Genomic DNA, 23,499 nt, shown 5'->3' on the forward strand with positions numbered 1-23,499 from the left:
ACTTGAACTCTGGCTACCTAGGACAAACCCCAAATTGTGTCTCAGCATGAAGCTAGATCCCACCATCTTTTTTGTTTGTTTTTCGAGACAGGATTTCTTTGGAGCCTGTCCTGGAACTAGCTTTTGTAGCAAAGGCTGGCCTCTCAGAGATCTGCCTGCCTCTGCCTTCTGAGTGCTGGGATTAAATACGTGAGCCACCACTGCCCGGCTCCCACCATCTTTTCTATATTTATAAGTCACAGTATGTGTAAAGCTCAGAATAGAACTTATGGGGATTGGTTCTCTTCTTCCATGTGTGTGGATCCCAGAGACCAAACTCAATCAATCAGGCTTGGTGGCACAGGCTGAGCCACCCGAGCCCCACCCATTTTAGTCCATCTTACCCTCATAAAACAGAACACATAGGTGGCATTGCCTGGCAATAAATATTTTAATTCTTTTCTCTTTATTTTTATGATGACAAATAATTTTCAAGTTTATTTCCTTTTTTTTTTTTTTTGTGTTTGCTATTTAAATACAAAGCTAAGCCACAAACAGGTACAACCAAGACATTTTAGCTCACAGTTACACCCTCCTGTCGGATCCTCCTCCAAGTCTGACCACTGACCGGACTAGCAAGGGGTGTGGGGAAGACTTTCTTAGGTAGCACCATCAAGAGGCTGGGGGACGGGGGAGGTGTTGGGGACAAGGGTAAGTTCTCATACCTGGCTCCAGAGCCCCAGCCCCAAAATGGAAGGAAACCACCTACTTCTGCTATCACAAGTTAAGAACAATCACAATGATTCTCTGGCTGCCAGGCACCCTAGTGCCACACATCTGATGCCTCCAGGGATCCTGGGCTGCAGCATATTCACAGGATACCAGGGGTTGTGCCTTGGCAGCAGATAGAGAACTTTCCATGCTGTAGAATCAGGATTGCAGGTTGGGGGTGGAGGGGTGGGTAGGTGTGTATGGACTTAGTAGTTTCTGGTCCCACTAGAAAAATCTTACTTTTGATTAGAAGAGTACCATCTCAAATCTTCTTTACACAAACCATCCAGCCAAGCCAAAAAAGCTTAAAAAAAAAAATCCAGAAGAAAACAGTCATTTCACTCCTTTCAAAACCTATATACATATAAGTTGTTTTCTGTGGTTTTTTTTCCATTTTTTTTGATTTTTTTTAAAACGTTTTATTGTTTTATTATTTTTTTTAAAATAAATTCAGTGTTCACATTTCTATAAAGAATTAATGCAGTTTCAGGAGACCTGCCCCGCTGGGGCAGGAGAACAGTGCTTTTCCCGGCCTGCCTCTAGTCTGACTGCCCACCCTGATGCTTCGAGGTGCCTGGAAAAGCCGAAAGCCTGTGGAAGAGGTCTGTTCCCGGCCGGGCTTCCGAGCCCCGGGCTCAGTAAGCTTTGGAGAAAGCAGAGGGGAAGACGAGCTTACTGCAAAACTTTTGCTAAAAAATATTCACACACGTCAATGTGTACGCCTGTCAAGACGCTGAGAACAAGAGCTTGGAGACATCCTGTCCAGGCTGTGTGTGGGGGGTGGCAGCACCCTCACACCCGCCTGTCCTTGGACGTGGGATGCGGGGGAGTCCTGGCTTTCATCTTGGGCAGAGCCCGGCTTCCTAGTTCACGTTCCACTCCATTCTCTACACCTGTGCCGGCCGAGTCCTCGACTGCGCGGGAAGCACAAACGCTCAATTGTATGCAAAAAGGTACAAAAACAACGAGAATATAAAAGTTTTGGTAATATAAGGCCATCTGTTCAAGTCCACCTTGGAAACCTGTAACAGATATTTAAATACTACATGAAAAGGCATCTTTAATAGACTTTTTAAAAACATCTGGAGTAATTAGCTAAGAGTAAGTGTGTGTAAAAAAAAATCATTTCCCTTTGAGGGCACTTTGTCCTTTGAAGGAGGCAGGGTGGCAGGGAGGCCACATGGTTAATGCTTCAGCCAAGGATAGGCCTCAATGGAGGCCTTGCTGCGGTCTCCATAGTCGTACAGGAGCTCTTCCCCAGCTGCAATGTCGCGGGAGGCGATGAGGATGAGGTGAGGCACGCCATCGATGTCATGCAGTTTGGTCTGGCAATTCCCACACTTACTATGATTGATCAGCCTTCCCAGGCGATTAGTTTCTCGAGTGGCATCCACGCTGGTGTGGTGGGAGAGCAAAGGGATTACACTGATACAGAGGCCTCTAACCTGCTGGGATCTTGCCCCACATGACTGGTGGGTGTCGACTGGCAGCCGCCCTTGGGGGAAGACAGTTTAACTCCAAAGGCTACTTTGGAGAGCTTGGAGACAGACCCAAAGACTCTCTATGGAGCTAAGTTAACTGTAGTGTTTCAAAATATATATGGTAAACCAGCTCCCCTGACCTCAGCCAGGAAGGAACAATTACCATCTTGGTGAGCTTCTGAGGCAAATGCCCAGAGGGAGAGAGAGGCCTTGGGAGCTGCTGAGCAGGTTTCTAGGGGATAAGTCCCCTCCTGCTTGAGGACAGCTACAATCCCAAAAACTAACTAGGGAGGTGAAAGCAGCTGATCTCACTAGACATGGCTCTTCAAGCTTGCAATCAATCCTAGGGCGCAGGAAGCTACGGCAGGAGGCTAATGAGTCTGAGGCCAGCCAGGGCTACGGTGGGCCCTGATCTAATGGTAACAAGCAAGGAAACTGATCGAGACTCAGGAAGGCTCCAGGGCACCCAGCTCTCTGCCTGACCTCCGCTGGTCACTCCCAGGGTACTCACCAGTAGGTTTTGCTCAGATACTGAAAATAGTACATGTAGCAGCCTGTGGAGGGGTCTTGTGCATACAGAGCCTCCCGCTTCTTGGCATCGGTGATCTCAATGAGGTCCCCATGGTATTCTACCACAAAGTCTCCCCGGGAGAACTGCTTGGTGGCAATTACACCCCGGCCTTTTCCATCAATGAGATCAATCTGTCAGAAGGTGACAAGACATCATGAGTTCATAAATGTAAGAGATATCACCAAGCATGTTGTCTTCTAGGGGGCTTGTACTACATTAAAATAAAAAACTTTATGGAAGGGCCTCAATAAAAATAAAACCCACACCAGACAGTGGTGACGCATGCCTTTAATCCCAGCATTTGGGAGGCAGAGGCAGACAGATCTAAGTTCAAGGCCAGCTTAGTCCACAGAGCGAGTTCCAGGACAGCCAGGTCTGTCCTGTCTTGTCTTGAAAAACCAAAAATATTAATCCCAGCACTCGGGAGGCAGAGGCAGGCGGATCTCTGTGAGTTCGAGACCAGCCTGGTCTACAAGAGCTAGTTCCAGGACAGGCTCCAAAGCTACAGAGAAACCCTGTCTCGAAAAACTAAAAAAAAAAATAAAATAAAATAAAAAAATAAAACTTACTCACTAGCCAAGTGGTGGTACACACACCTTTAATCCCAGCACTCAGGGGCAGAGGCAGGTAGATGGATTTCTGTGAGTTTGAGGCTCCAAAGCTACACAGAGAAACTCTGTCTGATAAAATCAACCAACCAACCAAAAGACCCACTCACTATGCAATAACTTAATGGCTTTTTTCTTAGTTTTTCAAGATAGGGTTTCTCTGTGTAGCCCTGGCTGTCCTGGAACTAGCTCCTGTAGACCAGGCCGGCCTCGAACTCAAGAGATCCACCTGCCTCTGCCTCCCGAGTGCTGGGATTAAAAGTATGCACCATGACATGGCTTTTACTAAAGTACCAGGTCTAGTTCAGGCTATTCCCATCCCACCATGTAAACGAGATCCTTCAGGCCATTACAAAGTACATTCCATGTGCAACACCTATGACACCACTGGGGACTTTGGCCCAAGCGGGTACCTGTCGGAACAAGATTGTTCTAAAAAGTAATAACAATGTTTTAAGGGCCAAGTGTCTCTAGGAGATTATGAAATCCATGATGGGATGAACTTGGAGCTTTATCACCAATAGACGGAAATTCCTTCTCCTTGCCTACCCTGCCTTCCTCTCCCACCCTCATTTGACACTGGTGTAGATGCCCATTTTTAACAATTCACATGAACAAAAACTTCAATGCTGAGAAAAACAAAACAAAACAAACAAAAAACAAAGTACACTTCATGTTAGGCTCCCAGGTGAAATTTTGCAGATGAGAAAACTGAGGCTTGGAAGGGCAGTCACATGTTCAAGACCACAAAGCTAGAAAATGATGGTGTTGGGGGTTCTGGACCATAAGATTCTCTGCTTGTTGGGGAGGAGCAGACCCAGCATCCTGAGCCTCCTGCAATCCAATAACCTTGGTGTTCTTCCTCACACTTGTTCCAAATGGAAACACAGGATGGATGGCTGCTCAAGGGGCTCAGGACTAAGTCGAGAATTTATAGGTGGCATCTAGGCCAGACACATCTGCCTCAACACCCTGGCATAGAGAGGTAGTCCCCTCACCCAAACCACATGTGTATAGAACATACCAAGAGTCTGTGTGTGGCTTTGATTCGGCACATGCTTAGCATGCAGAAGGCTGGGTCCAGTCCCCAGCACCAACAGAAAACAAGACCCACCAGGAGAAAAGCAAGTGCCTTAGATCTCGCCACGGGTAACAGTTTGGGATACACTTTATCTTTTGCTTGCTGTGTTCTTTCCTTAAGGAATGAGTGCAAGGACTCAACACAGGGCTTCGCCCGTACTTGACAAGCTCTCTGTCACTGAGCTACATTCCGAGCCCCCTTTTTGTACTGAATGGACTCCATGGCTTAGACAACACTTGATCTTAGGACTATGCTACCTCGGCCTCCTAAGGAGCTGGGATGACAGCTTCTGCTACTATCCCACTGCATCTTTCTTTTTTTCATAGCTCACCCAGGGCCAGGCATAGTGGTGCTCGCCTTAATCCCAGAACTTTGGAGGCAGAGGCTACACAGTGAGAGAATCTGTCTAAACACAACAAACAAACCAAAAGAGTTCTTTCAAGGGCTGGAGAGATGGCTCAACACTCAAGAGCACTTGTTCATGCAGAGGACCCAGTTCAGTTCCCAGTACCCACGCCACCACATTGGACAACTTACAACCAGCTGTAACTCCAGCTCCAGGAGATCTGATGCCCTCTTCTGGCCTGTTTGCAACCCCATTCCATTTGCATAAAGCAGGAAGATATACACAGGTGCATATGAACAAAATCCTTTGTAAAGATTACATTTAGAAATGGAGCCGAGAGACAACAAATCAATTAAGAGCACTTATTCTTGCACAGAACCTGGCTTCTCAGGACCTACATGGAAGATCACAATGACAGACTACGAAACTCCAGTTCCAAGAAATCAAATGCCTTCTTCTGACTTTTTTTTTTTTTATTTCAAGACAGGGTTTCTCTATAGCTTTAGAGCCTATCCCGGAACTAGCTCTTGTAGACCAGGTTGGTCTCAAACTCAGAGATCCGCCTACCTCTGCCTCCGAGTGCTGGGATTAAAGGTGTGCGCCACCACCGCCTGGCTTTTGTGTCTACCAGGCCTGAATGTGGTGCACAAACATACATACAAGCAAAATAAGCATTACACACACAATATATATATATATGTGTAGCCAAGGCAGCCTTCTGGCTGGTCTCAGTCATGCGCTACGTAGTAAGGCCATGACTACAGTGCAGTGATGCTGTGGCCTTACCTTCATGCCTTCTTCCTTCCCGCTCTCAATCAGTTCATCAATTTTTTTCTTTTCTTCAGACTGGGTAGAGAGGAAGCAGAAGAAGAGTGTTAGCACTCACTCACCATGTACGGCCGGCCTGGGAGGCCAGAGCCCTGAGCGCACCTCTCCTCACTCATCTGCGGTGAGAAATCCATCATCTAGTGTCTCTGGGACAGGAAGGACACAGCTCTGGGTTGCTTGCTATACTTAAAGACTTGATTCCTGAGACAGGTAGCCATTCTGAAAGCCCAGGCTGGCCTTGAACTCATGATCCCAGAGTGTGGGAAAATAGGTAGGCATTACCATTCCCAGCTAGTTTGGATCTCAAACGTCTCACAAAGGTTCTTGTGAGAAACCCAAGTCCTGTGGTGCTACTGGGAGGCACTGAAACCATTAAGAGGTGGAACCGAGTGTGTGTGTGGGGGGGGTGTCCACTGGGGATGTACCCTGTATGGGGTAGTGAACTCCTGCCTAGTTTCTCATTTCCAGCAATGAGGCGAGTGCCTTTGTCCCATGTGCTCTTCCATGAAATGCTGCCTACCTAACGCAACAGGGGTCAGCTCATGGGCTGTCTCCTCTAAAACAGGAACAGAGAACAAACTTTACAAATTCAGGTTATAAACACACTGCTTGTCCAGCATAGTGCTTTTTAAAAATGTTTAATTTACCAGGATCTAAAAATCAGGACTCTAGAGCTGGCAAGATGGCTCACTGGGCAAAGGCATTTGCTGCTAATTCTGACCATGTGAATTTATCTCCAGAACCCACACAGTAGAAGGACGGAGCCAACTCCCTTAACATTGTCTTCTCTGACTACCATACCCAAACCATGGCACATGAATGCCGCAGCTCCAAGTAAGTAAATGGAAAATCTGGATTCCAACTTCATGTGAAATCACCATCACCATGAACTGGGCACAGTGGCCTATGCCCACAATCCCAGCTGCTCAGGAGGCTGAGGCAGGACGTTCACACATTTGAGGGCAGCCTCAGTTACATAGTGAATTCTAGGCCAGCAGAGGGTAATCTGGCAAGGCACATCTTTAATCCCAGCACTCAAGGGGCAGAGGCAGGCGGATCTCTGTGAGTTTGGAACCAGCTTGGTCTACAGAGTGAGTTCCAGGACAGCCAGGGCTATACACAGTGAAGCCCTGTCTTGATAAACAAGCAAGAGTAAAAAAATGGGGGAGGGTGCAGCACTAAGGAGACGATGCCTGCTCAGCATACGGTTTAATGCCCAGCACTACCAAATGCACACACAAATGGATGAGTCACAAGGAGCAGATTAGAGAGGCTTTACTTTTTTTTTTTTAAGCTTTTTCGAGACATGATTTCTCTGTATAGCTCTGGCTATGCTGGAACTCACTCTATAAACCAGGTTAGCCTTGAGCTCACAGAGATCTGCCTGCCTCTGCCTCCCGAGTGCTGGGATTAAATGCTTGTGCCACCACAGCCTGGCTCTGCCTTTGTCTCTCAAGTATAGACATTAAAGTTATGCAGTACCATGCCCAGCCCTTTTGAAAGTAAAAAATTTAGCACCATGCTTTTTACTGTGCGGGAAGGAACTCAAAATCCCCTCAGCAGACTCTCTGATAGTGAGAACAGGCATCACACACTCACGCTCACTCAACGCCGCTTTACTATACACCTTTACACCATTACTCTCTCCAGTTTGAGACAGTTTGACCTTGAACTCAGAGATCTGCCGGACTCTGCCTTCTAAGGGCTTGGATTAAAGCTTGTGTCACCACTCCAGACTTTTCTACCGCCAGACTTTTCTACCGTAAGCACAAGACTAGGTATCTTATGGACAAGGTACAGGCCTCACCTCCCCCCACTGCCTTATCTACACCTCCTCACCAGCTACACAGCCAGCAGCTCTTCCAGAAAGCCGGGTCTTCAGCCTCTAGGCCTCTGAGCAGCTGTGCTTCCGGCAGAGTGACCTTTTCCCTCATCCATCTGCCTGCCGTTTCCTCCTTTGTTCCGGAGTTCTCAAGACACCTTTTCAGGGAGACTGCAGACTCCTGCAGACCACGGGGGCCTTAGGCTCCACCCTCTACCAAGCTGCTCTAGCTCACTAAGCTAATAAATATCCAAAGGTATTCAAGGTTGATTTTTGTCTTCCTGGCAGGACTAGTGACTGGACGGAGGGTTTCATGCCTGGGAGACCAGGACACTAGAGCTGCTCTTCAGCACCGGCCGCTGGAGTGCTTATTCCCTGACTATAGGTGCCTGAAACTGTTCACCACAGAAAACCCTAGCAGGGACAGGAGGCGGAGTAGATTCTGGATGGACACACCTTGTGGCAGTTAATCACTCCAGTGTGTACGGAAAGGACGACCGATGAGGGGTGTAGGCACCTGGAGATTTTCCTGTTGGGACTGAACACAACAGGGAGGAGCCGAACCGAGGAGAGGTAGGCCAGGAGTTTGAGGCTTCTCAAAAGCCAGCCCTCAGTTTCTTAAGGATAACTTAGGCACAGACAAAGCAGACCAGAATGCAGACAGAGTGGGGTTAGAACAGTAGTCCTGAGTGAAGGTGGACAGGAAGGAGTACTCCTTATGGTCCTCAGGTGGTACCAGAAACAGAACGGAAGCTAGGGCATTGCCAACAGTTACCATTCTTACTATGCTGTGGTTGCCACCCACCAATGGGCATGGCAGCCAGCCTGCCATAGGGCTGGGAGCATCTCTCTATGGCTTGCTCTGTACACAAAGCCTATGGCCCAAATCCCTCTCTCCTGCTCTGAACTCTGTACCTGGCTCTGCCCTGCCAGCTTGTTATTCAGCCTATGAGGTACCCTAGAACTTGGCACTTTGATTTCACTCTTAGTCACTTGGTCAAGAATGGTATCTCTTGCCCTACCTAGTAACTCAGTCCCCAGTCTAGCCTAAACCCTCTGACAAATCTAGCCGCTATGTCCTCCAGCTTTCTCAAGAGAACACAGACCCTGCCAGCAGCAGCCACAGCCACATCATCCTGGGCAGCTGTCACTGCACTGCTACAGTCAACAGCAGGGCACAAAGCTCTTTCAGCAGTGCCAAGACAAACAGCGAGGGGCACAGTGTGGCTCTTGCTTGTACTGTTTCCTGGTCTAGTAACAGGGCACACTTTCCTTGCCTGCAGCTTATCTGCTGCAGCAAGTCGGTGGCCTGTGTCACACACGTCTCCAGGCACAAGAGTACACAGCCTCAGCTGCTCCCACCCAGCAGTCCCCAGTCCCCCTGTGGGGCCTGCTATGGCTCCTGCTTGGCTGGGAAGAGCTCTGGGCTCTGTGGCCTGGCACCACCTCTGCTCTGCAGTGCTGCCTTTGAGAGTGACCTAGCACAGCCTCCCACTGCTGGCGGGTGTTAGAACAGCTCATTCTTGGCCAAAAGACACTGTCTTTGACAAGAAATAGTCAAAGCTATTGGTGACATGGGGAGGGAGGGTGGGAGAAGCAGACCCTTCCTCTCTTTGGGTTTGTTTTGTGAATAAAGCCATATTAATTAACAGGAGAGAAGATGACAGAGCTTCGTAGCTCTGCCTGCGTTATCTGCCATCTCAGATGCTGAGACCTCTGCAGCAGATCAAATGATTCTTTCCTATGTGGAGGTGACCCGGAACCTCCAAAGTCAGAAAGACCTACAGGGAAATGGGGGGGGGGGGGCCTTGAATCACTGTATGGGAACAAGGAGGCTTCTGGCCATACCCAAGGGGTTCAGAACAGAGAAACAATGACCACAGTACACTGCAGCAGATATTGACAGGTTGTCCACTGGGTACTGGACATGTGGGGCCACATGAGCCGGCTACCTTCCTGCCTACCGGCCACTTGATATTCAGCTGGGAACAGACAGACAGGAGACCTAGGAAACGTGTGTGTGTGTGTTAGTTAATTAAGTGCCATTTGTACTCATTACAGTACAAAAGGGTCTCATGTAGCCCAGGCTGGCCTCAAATTCTTTAAATAACTTAGACTTGTACTTCTGTTGTTTGTTTTTTGAGATAGGGCTTCTCTATGTAGCCCTAGTTACCAGGAAGATACTACATAGACCAGGTTGGCCACAACATTAGAGATCCACCTATCTCTGCCTCTGGAAAACTGGGATTACAAGCACACCACACCATTCTGTTTGGCCTTGAACTCATGATGTTTTACTTCCTCAGTCCTTGGATTGTATTATAGACCAGAGCCATTAACTCCAGTTTATACAATGCTAGGGATGGAAACCACGGACTTCCAGAGGCATGCTAAGCAAGGATTCCAACTGAACTACCTACCTGGCTCCAGGAAGCCATTTTACTTGAGCATTTTGCTTTAAGACAGCTTTACTATGCAGCCAACGATTTTTACTGTGTAGCCTCAAACTGGATTATCTCCTGAATGCTGGGATCAGCACACGATAGCTATCACAAATCGATTTCTTTAATCTTACTAACAACTCACCAGCAACAATCTTTCTTTTCTTTTTTTGAGGCAGGGCCTTGCTATGAAGCCCTGTCTGGCCTAGAACTTGCTGTCCAGACCAGGCCGCTCTCATCCGAACTTACATTGAGCTCTCCAAACTCTGTCCTGAATACTAACTTCATGCCTGGCCTTTACCTTTCTATTTTACAGACAGGAGAATTGGTAGCATCCTGACACAGTTACCCCTCTGCATATGGCAAGCAGATCCTAATTTGTTCACAGGTACAAAGGTCCCTTTAAGAGACAAGTTCTACTACCAATCTCCCCCGCTACCCAGGCAAGCAGCTCTTGCCCTCTCCCGGCCAATAAACTAAACACTTAAACTATATCTGCATGGTATATTCTGTCTCGAGCAGTGGTTTGGGCCCAGCCCGCCATCAGGCACCACAAAGGTCCTCTGCCGACATGTTACAGCAAGAATGTACTACACGACGGTGTCTAAGTATTTCCAGCACTGTTCTTTAGGAACATCTAGATGGCAGACAAGAGAAGCCCATGAAAGAACAGGTAACTTCCTCCATGATTCTAGGTTCCAAAAGGCCTGTCAACACGCCCTGGAAAAGCCAATCGATTTTCTATGCCATGAGGTACAGGTTACAAAGTTCCCTAGAGCGGTCTTAAACAAGCCTGCTGCTCCACCAGGAAGGCAGAGAGAGCTGAGGATGATCTCTGCTAGAGGAAGAACAAAAGACACACTCCAGGCTCCGCCTACACATATTAAGCAAAACCCATAGGCCACCATGTTCCTCCCAGCTACAGCTGATCAGACCCTACCTGTAGCTCAGCCTTGCTCTTCCTGGAGCTCCTTCGCACCGGGTAGAAATCTGTAAGCTTTCTATTTTGCTGTGTTTTCCCTTGAGACCTGGGTGAGAGGGGAGGGAGGAAAATAAGCACAAGGCCTACTGCCCTGCTCAGATCCAGGAGGCGACGCCCTGTGTTTCTCAAACACCTTTGTGTACTGGGGCCTAACAGCTCCTCTGCACACCCACCTAGGTGGGGGCCCCAGTTTCAAGGACAATTGATCACTCCCCTCCCAGGAAAAGAGACAGGGAAGGAGGCCTTGACCTCTGGACCCACCACAGACAGAGGGAGACACCAGGAAGTGTGATGACTCAGGAGAGGCCTGGCAGTGGACTACATAACCACAGGAGGCACCGGAGCCAGGCCACAGGAACCAATGCTCTACGTTAGAAGAAGGCACCAGGATACTTACTTTTTCCGAGGGGCCTGCTTGCCCTTGAGGGGTTTTTTCAGGGCCTGCTTGGCAACCACCGTATTGGTAGAATCACATGACGGGGATGGAGTTTTTGGAGGCTCTGCTGCTTCAGATTTTTGGTTTGGAAAAGGAGCCAGGGGACCTCTCCTGGCGTCTTTGATCTTCTGTTCATCAGACTTCACTGAGCTTCGGATTGTATTCCCAGCATTTCTTTTCTCTGCAGGGGGGTGGGGTGGGGGCAGGGATTTACTCTATGCACTGGTATCACATGCGTTCTAAGACAGGCTAAGAACATCATCATGGGAGGGTCCTGAAGTGGTTGGACCCAGTGTCCACTAACGCCAACCAGGCAGAAGCACTGGGTCTATGCTTTGACAGAAACATTGGCAAGGAGAAGTGGTCCTCTGTATGTGGACATAGGAGATAGCCTGTGATCATGTGAAGGAAGTACTACTGTGGATGCTAATGCTGGCCTGAACGTTCAGCCAGCAGCTTTCAGACATTAGATTTCAGAACCAAGGAAATAAGCTCAATTCTCAAAGCAAGAGCTAGCTAGCTAGCTAGCACTGACGGGCAGAGTGACGGGACAGCGTCCAGACTCTTCCCACTCACTTCAGTCCCTTAGTCAAACAAACGTTCCTTCTAACAAGGTTGAAGCCTGCTCCCAGAGGTACTCAGGAGGGTACCTGGGCATGCTGGAATGCATCCTGCAACAAAGTGCAGAGCAAACAGACTTACGGCTAACAGTGCACAAGCCCTGTGCTGGTGAGCCATGCTATTTTTAAAAACGGATCTAATGATTTCCTTTCTTCCCCCCCCCCATCAGACAGGGTTTCTCTGTAGCTTTGGAGCCCGTCCTGGAACTTGCTCTGTAGGCTAGCTGGCCTCAAACTCAGAGAGATCCACCTACCTCTGTCTCTTGAGTACTGGGATTAAAGGCGTGCCCCACCACTGCCTGGCTTTAATGATTTACTTTTTAAAGTAACTAATATACTACGCAGAGATATGAGATGGCACAGCAATTTTGGAAAACAGTTTGGCGGTTTCCTCACAAAATTAAACATATAATTACCATAAGACCAGCAATTCCACACTCAGTCATCTACTCAAGATGATTAAAAACACATGTCTACACAAACATCTATACACGAAACGTGGTAGCTTACGCACAACAGCCAGGAAAGCAAATAACTCAAGTGACCATCAGCGGATGAATAGTTAAACAAAATGTCATCTGTCTACAAATGGGAGATGATTATGATTCAGCCTTAAAAAGGCATGAAGCGTTGACATACGTACTACATACAACATGGACAGACTTAAAAAAACATGCTGAGTGAAAAAGGCTACATATCCTATGACTTCATTTGCATGAAAAGTCAACAGACAAAGCTGACCCCAGAAAGGAGTTTCAGAGCTGCGCAGAACTGTGGGGGATGGGGGTGTTCTTTGTGGGGCGATGAAAATGTTCTGAATTTAGACAGAGGTGGTGTTGTGTAACTCTCCAGATACTAAAAACCACTCGATTGTACACTTCGGAGCTGGGGCATAGCTAAAGAGGTAAGAGTAAAACCCTGCACGGTGGCACACACCTGTAATCCCAGCACACTTGGGAGGTGGAAACAGAATGCAAGGTAAAAGCCATCTTCAGCTGCATGGGAATTTTGAGGCCAGCCTGGGTTATTGGGGGTGGGTGAGTTAGGATGTAGCCCAGTGGGAGAGTGCTTGCCTAAGTCTCTAGGTCCTACCCTCAGCTCTATAAAATAAGCAAATATACTTTGATGCCTGAATTATAGCTCAATAAGCAAAAGAGGAAAAAGAAACGCATCAAAAGCAGAAGGAAGTCGGACATAGGGAGCCGGGGAGTCGGCTTAGTAAAGTGAATGCCACATCAGCATGAGGATCTGAGTTTGGATCCCCAGCACAGGCATCAAAAAAGCTGGGGATGGGGGCTTTGGGGAGGGTATGAGACAGCTTAGCAGGTTAGAGCACTCGGTGTCTCAGGACCTTCACGGTAGGAGAAAACTGATTCCTGTGAGTCTTCCTCTACATTCTCACTGACAAACACACACACTAAATATAATTAAAACAAAACCCCCATAAGTCTATCCAGGTCAGCCCACTCCCTTCTTGGCAGGAGGCAGGTGTAACCCCGGGAGTATGCAGTCTCTGTTAACACCTGTGACATGTGCCTTGCCACAGCACAACTGGGTTAAAGTCTGACCTTTCACAGAAACCCCCACACCCTAGTCCCTGCCATTTAGCAGCACTAGGAACCAGCACACCAGCTTGTGAGCCCCCATCACCATGAACTCTGCTCTGTTTAGGAAGCAATGCAAGGCGGCTAAGGCCTCAGACAGAGTCCATCGCCCACACCTGGGTGGCAGATGCCCTCCTAATAGCTACAGGCACAAGGACGTAGAAAGATATGGTGATGGCAGTGGAGACAAGCTGGCAGCTGCCAACACCCAAGGCCCTTCTACACACAACCCAAGCGGTGAGACAGGATTCCTTCTCTCAACTGACAGATATGACAATCAGGCTCACAAGAGAGCTGCAGTTTGCCCAAGCCTCCTCCCTCCTTTCCAGTGGCAGTTACAGTAGGAACCTAAGCTATTTTGAGACTGACTCAGACAACATAGCCCTGTGCACGGGGGTGGAGAAAAAGGTTCAAGCTGAGGGTATGCCCCTTCCCTTCCACAGCCATAGGGCTCAGATACAGGTGCAGAGCTTGGGCCTTAGCACTTCTGACCATTTCCATTAGGGAACACACAGCTTTCTCCTATAAAGCCGATGACAGCCTGGGGGCCCTGCTCTGTCTGGCAGGGTTCATCTATAAGGAGTGAGGCATGGGAGTGGACAGGAGCCCCAGACTCCTCACTAAAGGTTTGTTTTGTTTTCCCTAAGACAAGGTTTCTCAGTGTAACAGTCCTGGCTGTCCTGGAGCTAGACCTCGTAGCCCAGAGTGGCCTTGAACTCACAGAGATCCACCTGCCTCTGCCTCTGCTGGGATTGAAGGCACCACTGCTGCCTGGCATTTCCACTAAAGTTTTAAAAGGGACTATCTGGAAGAAAGCAAGATTCTTGGAGGGTTCACCTTGTTCACAGGGCTAAGTGGAGTATTCTTTGTGGTGTTAGTTGGTGAGCCGAAGGCCTCACACTTGCTCAGCAAGCATCATACCACTGAGCTGCATCCCAACCCTACTCATTCTGGGTGGTGAGGTGGGCAAAGGCTCATCCTGTAGGCCAGGCTTTGAGACTACTGGAATCCTGATGTGCCTCCCACAGAATCGTCGATACCCACGTGTTCTTTTTCCTTTTTTATAAAGGGCACAGGATCAACTCCAGGGTCTCACACCCTACATAAGTGCTGTACCACTGAGCCCTGCCACCAGCCTACACAAAATATCTAACTCCAAATCTCACAGTCAGCGCATGCTGCTTTGGAAAGTAACACAGAACACCTGAACGGAGAGAAACTGAAGAAATGGGGTCAGGGCCCGCCATACAAGGACAGTGAGCGGATCCACTGAGGTCACTTCACTCTACAGCCGCCTGCGCCGCACAGCCTGGATTCACTTTTCCTGCATTCTTAACAACCAGAAGCCTCTCGAATCGCAGGCCAGGTGTGTTATTTTTGCAATGTGGCAAGACACGCCTGAAGGATCTGCTAACTCTTGTGAAAGTCGGAAAAACCTGTCAGACAACAGGACACACACCCTGACACATCCTGCTCTTTCCACCTGTGTTTGCTTCTCACCAGTGAGAAGGAGCACAGTTAATATCTCCCTCACACTTGGCTCTGGGAAAGGGTGCTGGGGTGTGCGTGTGTGTCCCTGGGAAGGGAGGAAGGGTGTGTGTGTGAGTGAGAGAGAAAGGACAATTTCAGGACTTACCTTCTCGCTTCCTGTAGATTCCAGCTAATGGCTTCCCCTGGCTTTTGACCTCATGGTGTGCAACTGAGTTCTCTTCCTGAAGAGGGGAGCGCATTCCAGAGCACTTGTTTGGACTCATGTAGGCATAGATCTTTGACTGCCCCGCAAACACGTTCTCCTGGAAAGACAAACATGTACTCTGAAAGAGCTTGAAAACAGAGACAATCTCACCGTACCTGAAGGGAAGACGGGGGAAATAAGAACACAGAAGACAGATGTCACCACCGCTCCAGAACAGACCAAACAGGAGATGTCAGCCCCAGGAGAGTTCTCTCAGGAGCGCTCCGGCAGATTCTGAAGCCCCCTGGTCCCAGGTTTCTGAACACATGTACTCTCTAAACCTGGTACCTAAGGAAGTCTGGCCAGCAGAGGACAAGACAGTACATAAAGCTCCAGTCCATTTAAGAAAAGAGTGAACCTACCAGCAGCAGGGAGGTCAGAATGACCCAGGGAAAACCAGACTCTGGATCTGAAGGGCTGGACTGAGTCAGGGGTTAACTCCCCAGGCTATGGAGTCAGTCACTAGCATAGAAACAGGCCTAAGGGAACCTGATTAGCCACTTGGTGCTGAGGCCAGCTGGGAGGGCTTGTGTACTGCCTGAACCTTCTGCGGCAAGCCTGGCCCATCTCAAGTCACTGCAGCTCAGCACCTCCCAGTACTGTGGCTGAGTGATGGGGGAGGCCAATGAGAGCTCAGGCTGTGGGCCAGCGCATTTAGGGCGGTCACTCTACTGGAAACCGCACCTTGGCTGCTAACACCGGCCGGCTCAGGGGGAGGGTCGGTACAGGTCACTTCTGCGTTGGTGTCTTTGGGTATGGAGCCTCTCCTCGGAGTGACCACACAGGAGGTGGGCTCTCCCAGAAACAATGCAGGGCCTGGCTGCCTGCTAAGCCACTAAACACATCAGACACTCTGGTCACTCTTAAGGGACGCAAGTAGGTCCCCTACGCCCTTGGGAAGGCAGCCACCTCCCCGGACCCTAGGTCTCGGGAGGGACTGAAAACGCCACAAGGCCACAAACTTTACGAGGTCAGCCACTTGCCAGGGTCACGGTGGAGCGGGGCGCTACTCTTGGCCAGGCAGCAGATAAGAAAGCTGCCCCACGCCGGTCCCACTTTCGGGCGCCGATGGGGGCACCCCCCCCGCTGCGCCCACGTGCGAGAGGCCCGGGCCCGGTTGGCGTGCTGCTCAGTGCGGGGAGGGAGCCTGCTTACCCCGTCGCTGCGGGGCCTCCCCGGGCCCCTCTGCTCCACCATCTCCGGGCCCGGGGCCGTTGCCGCCGCCACCGCCGCTGCCGCCGCCGCCGCCTCCACCGCGCGGGGCTTGCACATCTTCCTGCCTGGAGAGGGGGGACCCGGGGGAAGCGGGGGAGGGGCGCTCAGGGCGCGGCGGCGCGGGCAGCGGGACCGCGGGGACCGCCGCAGCCATGTCTCCAAGCCCGCACGCAGGGGGCCCGGCTGCGTCGTCCCGGGGCCCTCGCCGCGGCGCCCTCCCACCCGGCCCGGCAGGGGCCCCCTGCGCCCGCCCCACCCGGCGCGCCCCGGCCCGACACACCCACCTGCAGCCCAGCTAGGCCCATGGCGGCGCGGCCGGCGCCCTCGCCCTCGCCGCGGCCCGGCCACCAGCGCTGCCGCCGCCGCTGCTGCTGCTGCTGCCGCCGCCACCAGCGCCGCCGCGGCGCCCCGGGGAAGGGCCGGCGGCGCCCCACGGCGCCCGCTTCGCCCATGGCCCGCAGCAGGCCGGGCGCCCGCGCGCGCCGCAGCCGGGGCCCGGAGCGAGGCCGGGGACGGCGCGGGCTGGGGCGGCGCTGCCAGGCGCCTGCGGGGCGGGCGCGAGGGCGCGCGGCGGCCAATCCCGGCTCGGCGCGGCCCCTCGCGCGCGCGCCCCCGGCCACTCGGCGCCGAGACTGCACGGCTCCCCGATCCTACTGCCGGGCCGCGTCGGCATGCGTGGGATGCTCACGCGAGCCCGGGCGTCCACCCTGTGGGCATCCCGGTGTTAGGTGGGCAGTATCGGGCGGGGGCGGAGGGACAGAACCAGGAAGTGATGGGGCCTTCGTCCTAACTGGCGTCTGACTGTGGCCGGTAGCAGACCCAGAGGAGCCCGAGAGCCCTGCCTGGCTTTGATAAGTTTGCTGGGGTGCTGCTTCTGCCATTTCTCGTTCACTCCTCAGAACAACCCGTGGAAGAACACCGTTATTATCTCTTTTCCTAAAGATGGGGAAGCTGAGGCTCAGAGAAGCGAGGGCCCTGGCCAAGTTCTTTCAACCCAGTTTCCAGCCTTAGTCAACGGATCCGAGAGACAGCACCGGTAGCCACAACTGATCGTTACAGAAACCGCGGAGTAAGAGAAGTTTTAGTAGGTCACTCACCTTGTGCTCCTGTGGCCCTCCCTGTAAGAAAAATGCCCAGGCAGGCAGAGTTCCAGGCACTCTGGTGACTGTAAGCTTAGCTAACTGCCTTGCGCTGTGCCTGTGTTAGGGCATGCGGGCTCACAGCCAAAGATTAGCTGTATTTGTGCAAAGTCAGAGGCAAACAAGACACTTGAAGGTACCCAGCTCCTGCCTTACAAGAGCATTACGACAACTGCTAAGTGACTTTCCAAGTCTGGCCTTCTATGTCTTGGTAGCTAAACCCAAGAGGGATCTTCCAAAGTCTACAATAAATGGGCTGTTCAGGGCCACCTCCTCACGTTACCTCCTATTAAGGCCTAATACTGAGAAGGATTACAGGACAAGTCATTCTCAGAACATTCACACCGTATCAGCTTGCTTTAATTAATAACCCTCTAACTCCCATCTCTCTGTCCAGTCTACCACACTAGAATGCTGGAAACTATCCGGAAGTAGAAAAGATTCCAAAGTGACTCTCAGACACCCAGGTTACACCACACGGAAGTGCCTCCCCATCTGAGGTCACACAAGGTCTATAATTCGGAGTACATCAACCCTTCCAGCTCAGTTGCTGCTTTAACTTCATCCCCCATGCTCTTGCTGCATGTCAGCCCTCAGAAGCTGGGCATGGACAGCTATGAAAATTATTTGGTATAGAGGCCACCCTTTCCCTGCACCTGTATATAACAAATATCCTATCAGCAAACAGAGCTAAGGATAAGGCGCGGTGGTAAAACACGTTCCTAGCACACAAAAAACCCTAGGTTAAACCCAAAGTTCTACCAATAATAACAACAAACAAACAGCATGAACTATCCCATTTGAACTAGATACGGAGGATCAAGTCTCCAGTCTCCACCTGGAAAGCTGAGGCAGGGTTTGCAAGTCTGAAGCCTCTCTGGGCTATCAAATCAACCACTGTTTAAAACAACCAGACAGAAATACAAGCTCTGTTGTTGCCTAGGATCTTTGAGAACTATAACCTGACAACAATATCATTAAGAGCTAACACAGTTTGACTGTTCGCAGTGTGTTAGGACCTTTAATATGACATCACTCTATGAAAACTTCTGATTATGGCCTGGAGAGATGGCTCAGTGGTTAAGAGCACAGGCTATTCTTCCAGAGGACTGGGGTTCAATTCCCAGCACCCACATGGCAGCTCACAACTATCTGTAACTCCAGTTCCAGGGGATCTGATACCTTCACACCAATGCACATAAAATAAAGTTAAATAAATTATTCTTTTAAAAAAAACGTTCTGATTATTATTATACTATTACTCCTCTTTTACACCTATTCAAACAGGCTCAGAGCAGATAACTGACTTGCCTATGAAAAGGACAAAATGGGACCAGAGCCCACTTCTACTATGTAATTACATTTTACCATAAAGAATGGTACTCCTTCTCTTGAATTCAAATGTCAGCATAAAAATCCATCTACTGAACATTTACTGAATACCGACTTTGTTCAGCCCATGTATACACAGCCGTAAACATATAGACAGCTGGGGGGCCATGAGGTCGGGGTGGGGGCTGTGTGAAGGGGCCTTGTAGACCATAGTGACTATTATGGAGTTACTCCCAGGAGCAATGGGACAATAGGAGAAATAAAAGTCACGTGATAAAAAAATTTGTATTCTTGCCGTGTGTGGCCGCGAATGCCTTTAATCCCAAACTCGGGATGGGGGGGCAGAGGGAGAGGAATCTCTGTGAGTTCAAGGCTAGCCTAGTCTACAAAGTGAGTTCCAGGACAGCCAAAGGTACACAGGGAAACCCTGCCTTGGAAAAAAAAAATGTGTATTGTTTAGCTGCTGAGAGGTGAGGATGTGAATTGTGTGGAGATCATGGGAGTGGAAGAAAGGAGAACAATGTGAAAAGGGCAGAAGAGATGGAGAAAAGTAGAGGAGCTGACCTTCCTCAAAATAAAGCACACGGAGGCTCCCTCCCATAGCCCCTACACCAACCCAAACTGAAACAGTATACCTGCGCTGGAAATAGCTTCACAACAAATAGAATAACAGCCCAAACCAAGACACTCTTCAAAGTCAGAGAGAAGCTACCAGGCGAGTGAGCAGTTTCTTTAAATGAGACAGTAGGCCTCTCAAGGTGACAAGAATATCTTTCTTTTCTTTCCTTTGCCTCCTCTTTTGTGAGGGGTAGGGTGGGGTGAGGAGTCTCACACTGTGGCCTAGGCTGGCCTCCAAGGCTCAGTAATTCTCCAGCTTCAGTGTGCAGACTTCTGAGGCTGTAGGTGTGAATGAACAGACCGGGTCAAGGATGGACTTGCTAGGGAATAAGGATGAAGACTGGTGGTACGGTGCTGACTTAGCATGCACCAGGCCATGTCTCATCTCCAGTATCACAAACCACCTCCTGAAGTGACTTCCAGGAGGAAGGTCTGGTCTTTGCCTTAGATGTACCCTAAAGGATGTGGTATCAATAACGCTTAACGTCTAATCCAATAACTAACCAGAGTAATGCCGATTCACCAGGCCAAGCAGTGCCCCAACTACCACCCAGATACTTGAGAAGCTGAGGCAGGAGAATTGCCTAAATTCTAGGCCAGTCTGAGGCCAGCCAGACTCAGATAGTGAGTGAGTCACTGTCTAAAACTAAAAATAGGCTTGGGCTAGGTACGGTAGGTACACATTCTTATTCCAGCACTCCGGAGAAAGAGGCAAGCAGATCTCTCTGATTTTGAGGCCGGCCTGGTTTGTATAGTGAGTTCCAGGCCAGCCTGGGCTATATGGCAAGACCCTGTCTCAAAAAAATGAATAAATAAAAAAGGGGGGGAGAGGATAAGACAGTGGAAGAGTGCTTGCATAGCAAGTATGAGGCCCTAGGATCCAATCAATCACGCACACATGCACACACACATAGGCACACGCACACATGCACACACACGCACACACATGACTAATTAAGTCAAGGAACACACAGCTACTGCTGAGGGTCATAAACCTTACTGGGCAGAAGTTGGACAACTTTGCCCCTTAGCTTTGGCTAAAGAAAGGGAGGCAGCAGCAGAACAAAGACACAGCATGGCAAAAGTCAGTGACTTTATACTTCACCTCTGACCTCTGAAGAACTAGTGAATAGATTAACTGAGAAAATAAAAGGTTTGGATTTCAATAATAATTAATTCCATATGTCTTTTTCTTCTGGTTTTTCAAGACAGGGTTTCTCATCGTGCGGTGATGGCGCACGCCTTTAATCCTAGCACTCGGGAGGCAGAGGCAGGCAGATCTCTGTGAGGCCGGCCTGATCTACAAGAACTAGTTCCAGGACAGGCTTCAAAGCTACTGAGAAACCCTGTCTTGAAAAACCAAAAAAAAAAAAAAAAAAAAAAAAAGACAGGGTTTCTCTGTGGTCGCTTTATTCCCATATTTCACAATAGTTTTCCCTCTATAATTTAACTAAACCGTGGTTTCTATTGTTGTCATTTTAGTTTTTTGAGACAGGGTTTTTTTTTTCTTTAGCCCTAGAAGTCTGGCCTCAAACTCAGAGATCCACTTGCCTCTGCCTCTGAAGTGCTGGAATTAAAGGCTTTTGCCACCCTATGCCCAGTTCAATCGAGTCAAGTTTTACTGGCACTCACACACTACTTTTTTACTGTGTGCTGTGCCCTTGGAGATTAGGATGGTTTCCTGTGATAGTGTAGAGAGACGACTCACTGGTAAAAAGCACTGGCTGCCCTCCCAGAGGACTCAGGTTTGATGCCCAACATCCACATGTCTGTTCACGACCTCTGTAGCTCCAGTTTCATATGACACCCTATCCTGGCCTCTGTGTTCACCAGGCACACGTGGTGCACAGACACACATGCAGACAAAACACCCATACACATAAAAGAAAAATAATAGCCTTAAAAGTTTAAAAAAAAGTTTTGTGGTAATAGAAAAAGTGAAGTAGAGAATCATAACTAAGTTAGTCAGACAATTTAAATATGCTTTTAGATGCTTATTTTCTTCCTAAGAATAATATAGTGTGAAACTGGACATGGATGAGCTGGAGAAGTGGTCCAGCGGTTAAGAGCACTGACTGTTCTTCCTGAGTTCGATTCCCAGCACCCACATAGCAGTTCACAACTGTCTCCAGGTTCCTGGGTATCTGACACCCTCACACCAATGTACATTGAATAAAATAAATTAAAAAAAAATAAGCAACTGGGCATGGTGGTGTATACCTGTAATCCCAGAACTTGAGAGACAAAGGCAGGAGGATTGCTGCAAGTTGGATGCCAACTTGGTCTACATAACAAGTTCCATTTCAGTCGGGCTACATACTGTGACTCTGTCTCAAAGTAACAAACACTAAAAGGTGCTGGAGTTAAACTAGAGGAGGAAGGGAGAAGGAGGAAACTAGTGTTAATTTTTTCTGCTAAGTGGATTATGAAACACTTTAACGTGGTTCACTATGCCTCATTTCTGGTTAGGAAGCCTTGTCCCCAAAGACCATAGAAGAATGCTGGGAGAATAAATGATGCAATAGGGTTCAGAGCATGCAAAGGGGACCAATAAATATTCCCTTAGTGAGTGGAGACTTAATCTGATTATTGCTATACAGAGCACATTGCATTAAGGGAAATTCCCACTAACGCGTTAGGTCTTGACATTTCAATAACAACGCAATACTCCAACTTAGAAAACAACAACAAAAAACCACTCCAGTAACGCTCAAGTTTTTGGTTCTTTCGTGTGCGACAGAGCGCCTAGAAATGACCAGCCGCTTTTGTCCTACTAGCGAATTATTCTCAAAGATGGATTTGCCTGCCTCGCGGGACCGCACCAGTCCACCCACGCCACCCCATGTGGGCTGAAGTACTGCCCAGCTTAGGGGTAACGGGCTACCCCGCCAAACACTAGGGGGACCCGATTCACCCCGAAATGGACCTCTAGGACCCAACCTGACCCTGTGGTGCAGAGCTGACTCAGGAGAGCGCACTGCGTGAGAAATCAGTCAGCAATCTGCGCCCTGCCTCTGGGTCACCTCAGCCGTCAGCCAGGCTCGCGGCATCAATAACAACCGTTCCCTAGAGGGGCGCTGCGCTCAAGTTTCCAAAGAGCTTCGACCTAGGGATACATCAGCTCTGGGGAAACCGGCTGAACCACAGGCGCCCACTCGTCTGGCCGGGGCAGCGCAGTCCGACTGGGGGAACGGTCTCCGGGAGCACTCAGGGTCCCGTGTCCCTCCGGGTCCCCGCGCTCCACCATAGGTGGATGGCTGCGAGCGGCCGCTCCTGCGCCGAGCGCTCTCTGCAGTGCGGGTTGCCGCCAGGCGACCCCTTGCGCGGGCCACCCTAGCAAATACCTCTAGCCATGGCCCGACTCTGTCACCACCTGGAATCTCCCGGGAAACCCAGCTTTCGAAAAAAGTAGCGAGAACTGTAGCCAACTGCTTCGCCAGTGCGCGGCCGCGGGTGTTGATTGGTGCGGCCTCCCGCCCTTTCGCGGGATGGCCGCTGTGATTGGGGTACTCGAGGATAAGGCCCGCCCTTCTCCCCGCCTCTCTGCAGGCACGGCCTTCGGGAAGGTGGGAGTGAGGGCTTTAAATTTGATCACCTCGTAGCACGGATTGGCTGAGCTAGAAAGACTTATCGGCAGCTATTGGGAGGGAGGGGCCTTAAGCTCCTCCTTCTCCTGGCTGAAGCTCCGCCTCGGGTTTTTCAATCTCCAGTTGGAGAACCAGGCTTAGGGGGGGTGGGGCATGGACCTGAACAAGAACTTCCGGTGTGCGATAGGCTTGACCGGAAACCAGACCTTTGACCTGCCGACCTTTCTATGCTTTCGGGCTGCCCAAAGCGTTCAGAAGTGTGTCGTCTCCATCGCCTTGACGTCCACTCTCAGTTTGGCTCCT

General features: G+C 49.9%; 1 protein-coding gene across 5 annotated transcripts; it reads right to left on the reverse strand.

The window, feature by feature from the left end:
• Nucleotides 1-424: 424 nt before the first annotated feature.
• Kmt5a (lysine methyltransferase 5A) lies at nt 425-23,060 on the reverse strand. 5 transcript variants are annotated; one of them, XM_075978874.1, is made up of 8 exons: nt 22,954-23,056; nt 16,461-16,585; nt 15,207-15,363; nt 11,308-11,527; nt 10,869-10,956; nt 5,624-5,683; nt 2,743-2,933; nt 425-2,145 (listed from the first exon to the last, which is right to left on the reverse strand). In XM_075978874.1, exons 1-8 carry the CDS (start codon nt 22,961-22,963, stop codon nt 1,935-1,937), a joined length of 1,062 nt encoding a protein of 353 aa, XP_075834989.1. In that variant the 5' UTR covers nt 22,964-23,056; the 3' UTR covers nt 425-1,934. The 5 variants fall into 5 exon arrangements, with proteins under 5 accessions (XP_075834989.1, XP_075835008.1, XP_075834996.1 ...); XM_075978893.1 differs by lacking the exon at nt 22,954-23,056 and adding an exon at nt 16,805-17,069; XM_075978881.1 differs by lacking the exon at nt 16,461-16,585 and having other exon boundaries at nt 22,954-23,060.
• Nucleotides 23,061-23,499: the final 439 nt, after the last annotated feature.

The sequence above is a fragment of the Microtus pennsylvanicus genome, chromosome 1 (assembly GCF_037038515.1).
Source record: "Microtus pennsylvanicus isolate mMicPen1 chromosome 1, mMicPen1.hap1, whole genome shotgun sequence".
Classification (NCBI taxonomy): domain Eukaryota; kingdom Metazoa; phylum Chordata; class Mammalia; order Rodentia; family Cricetidae; genus Microtus; species Microtus pennsylvanicus.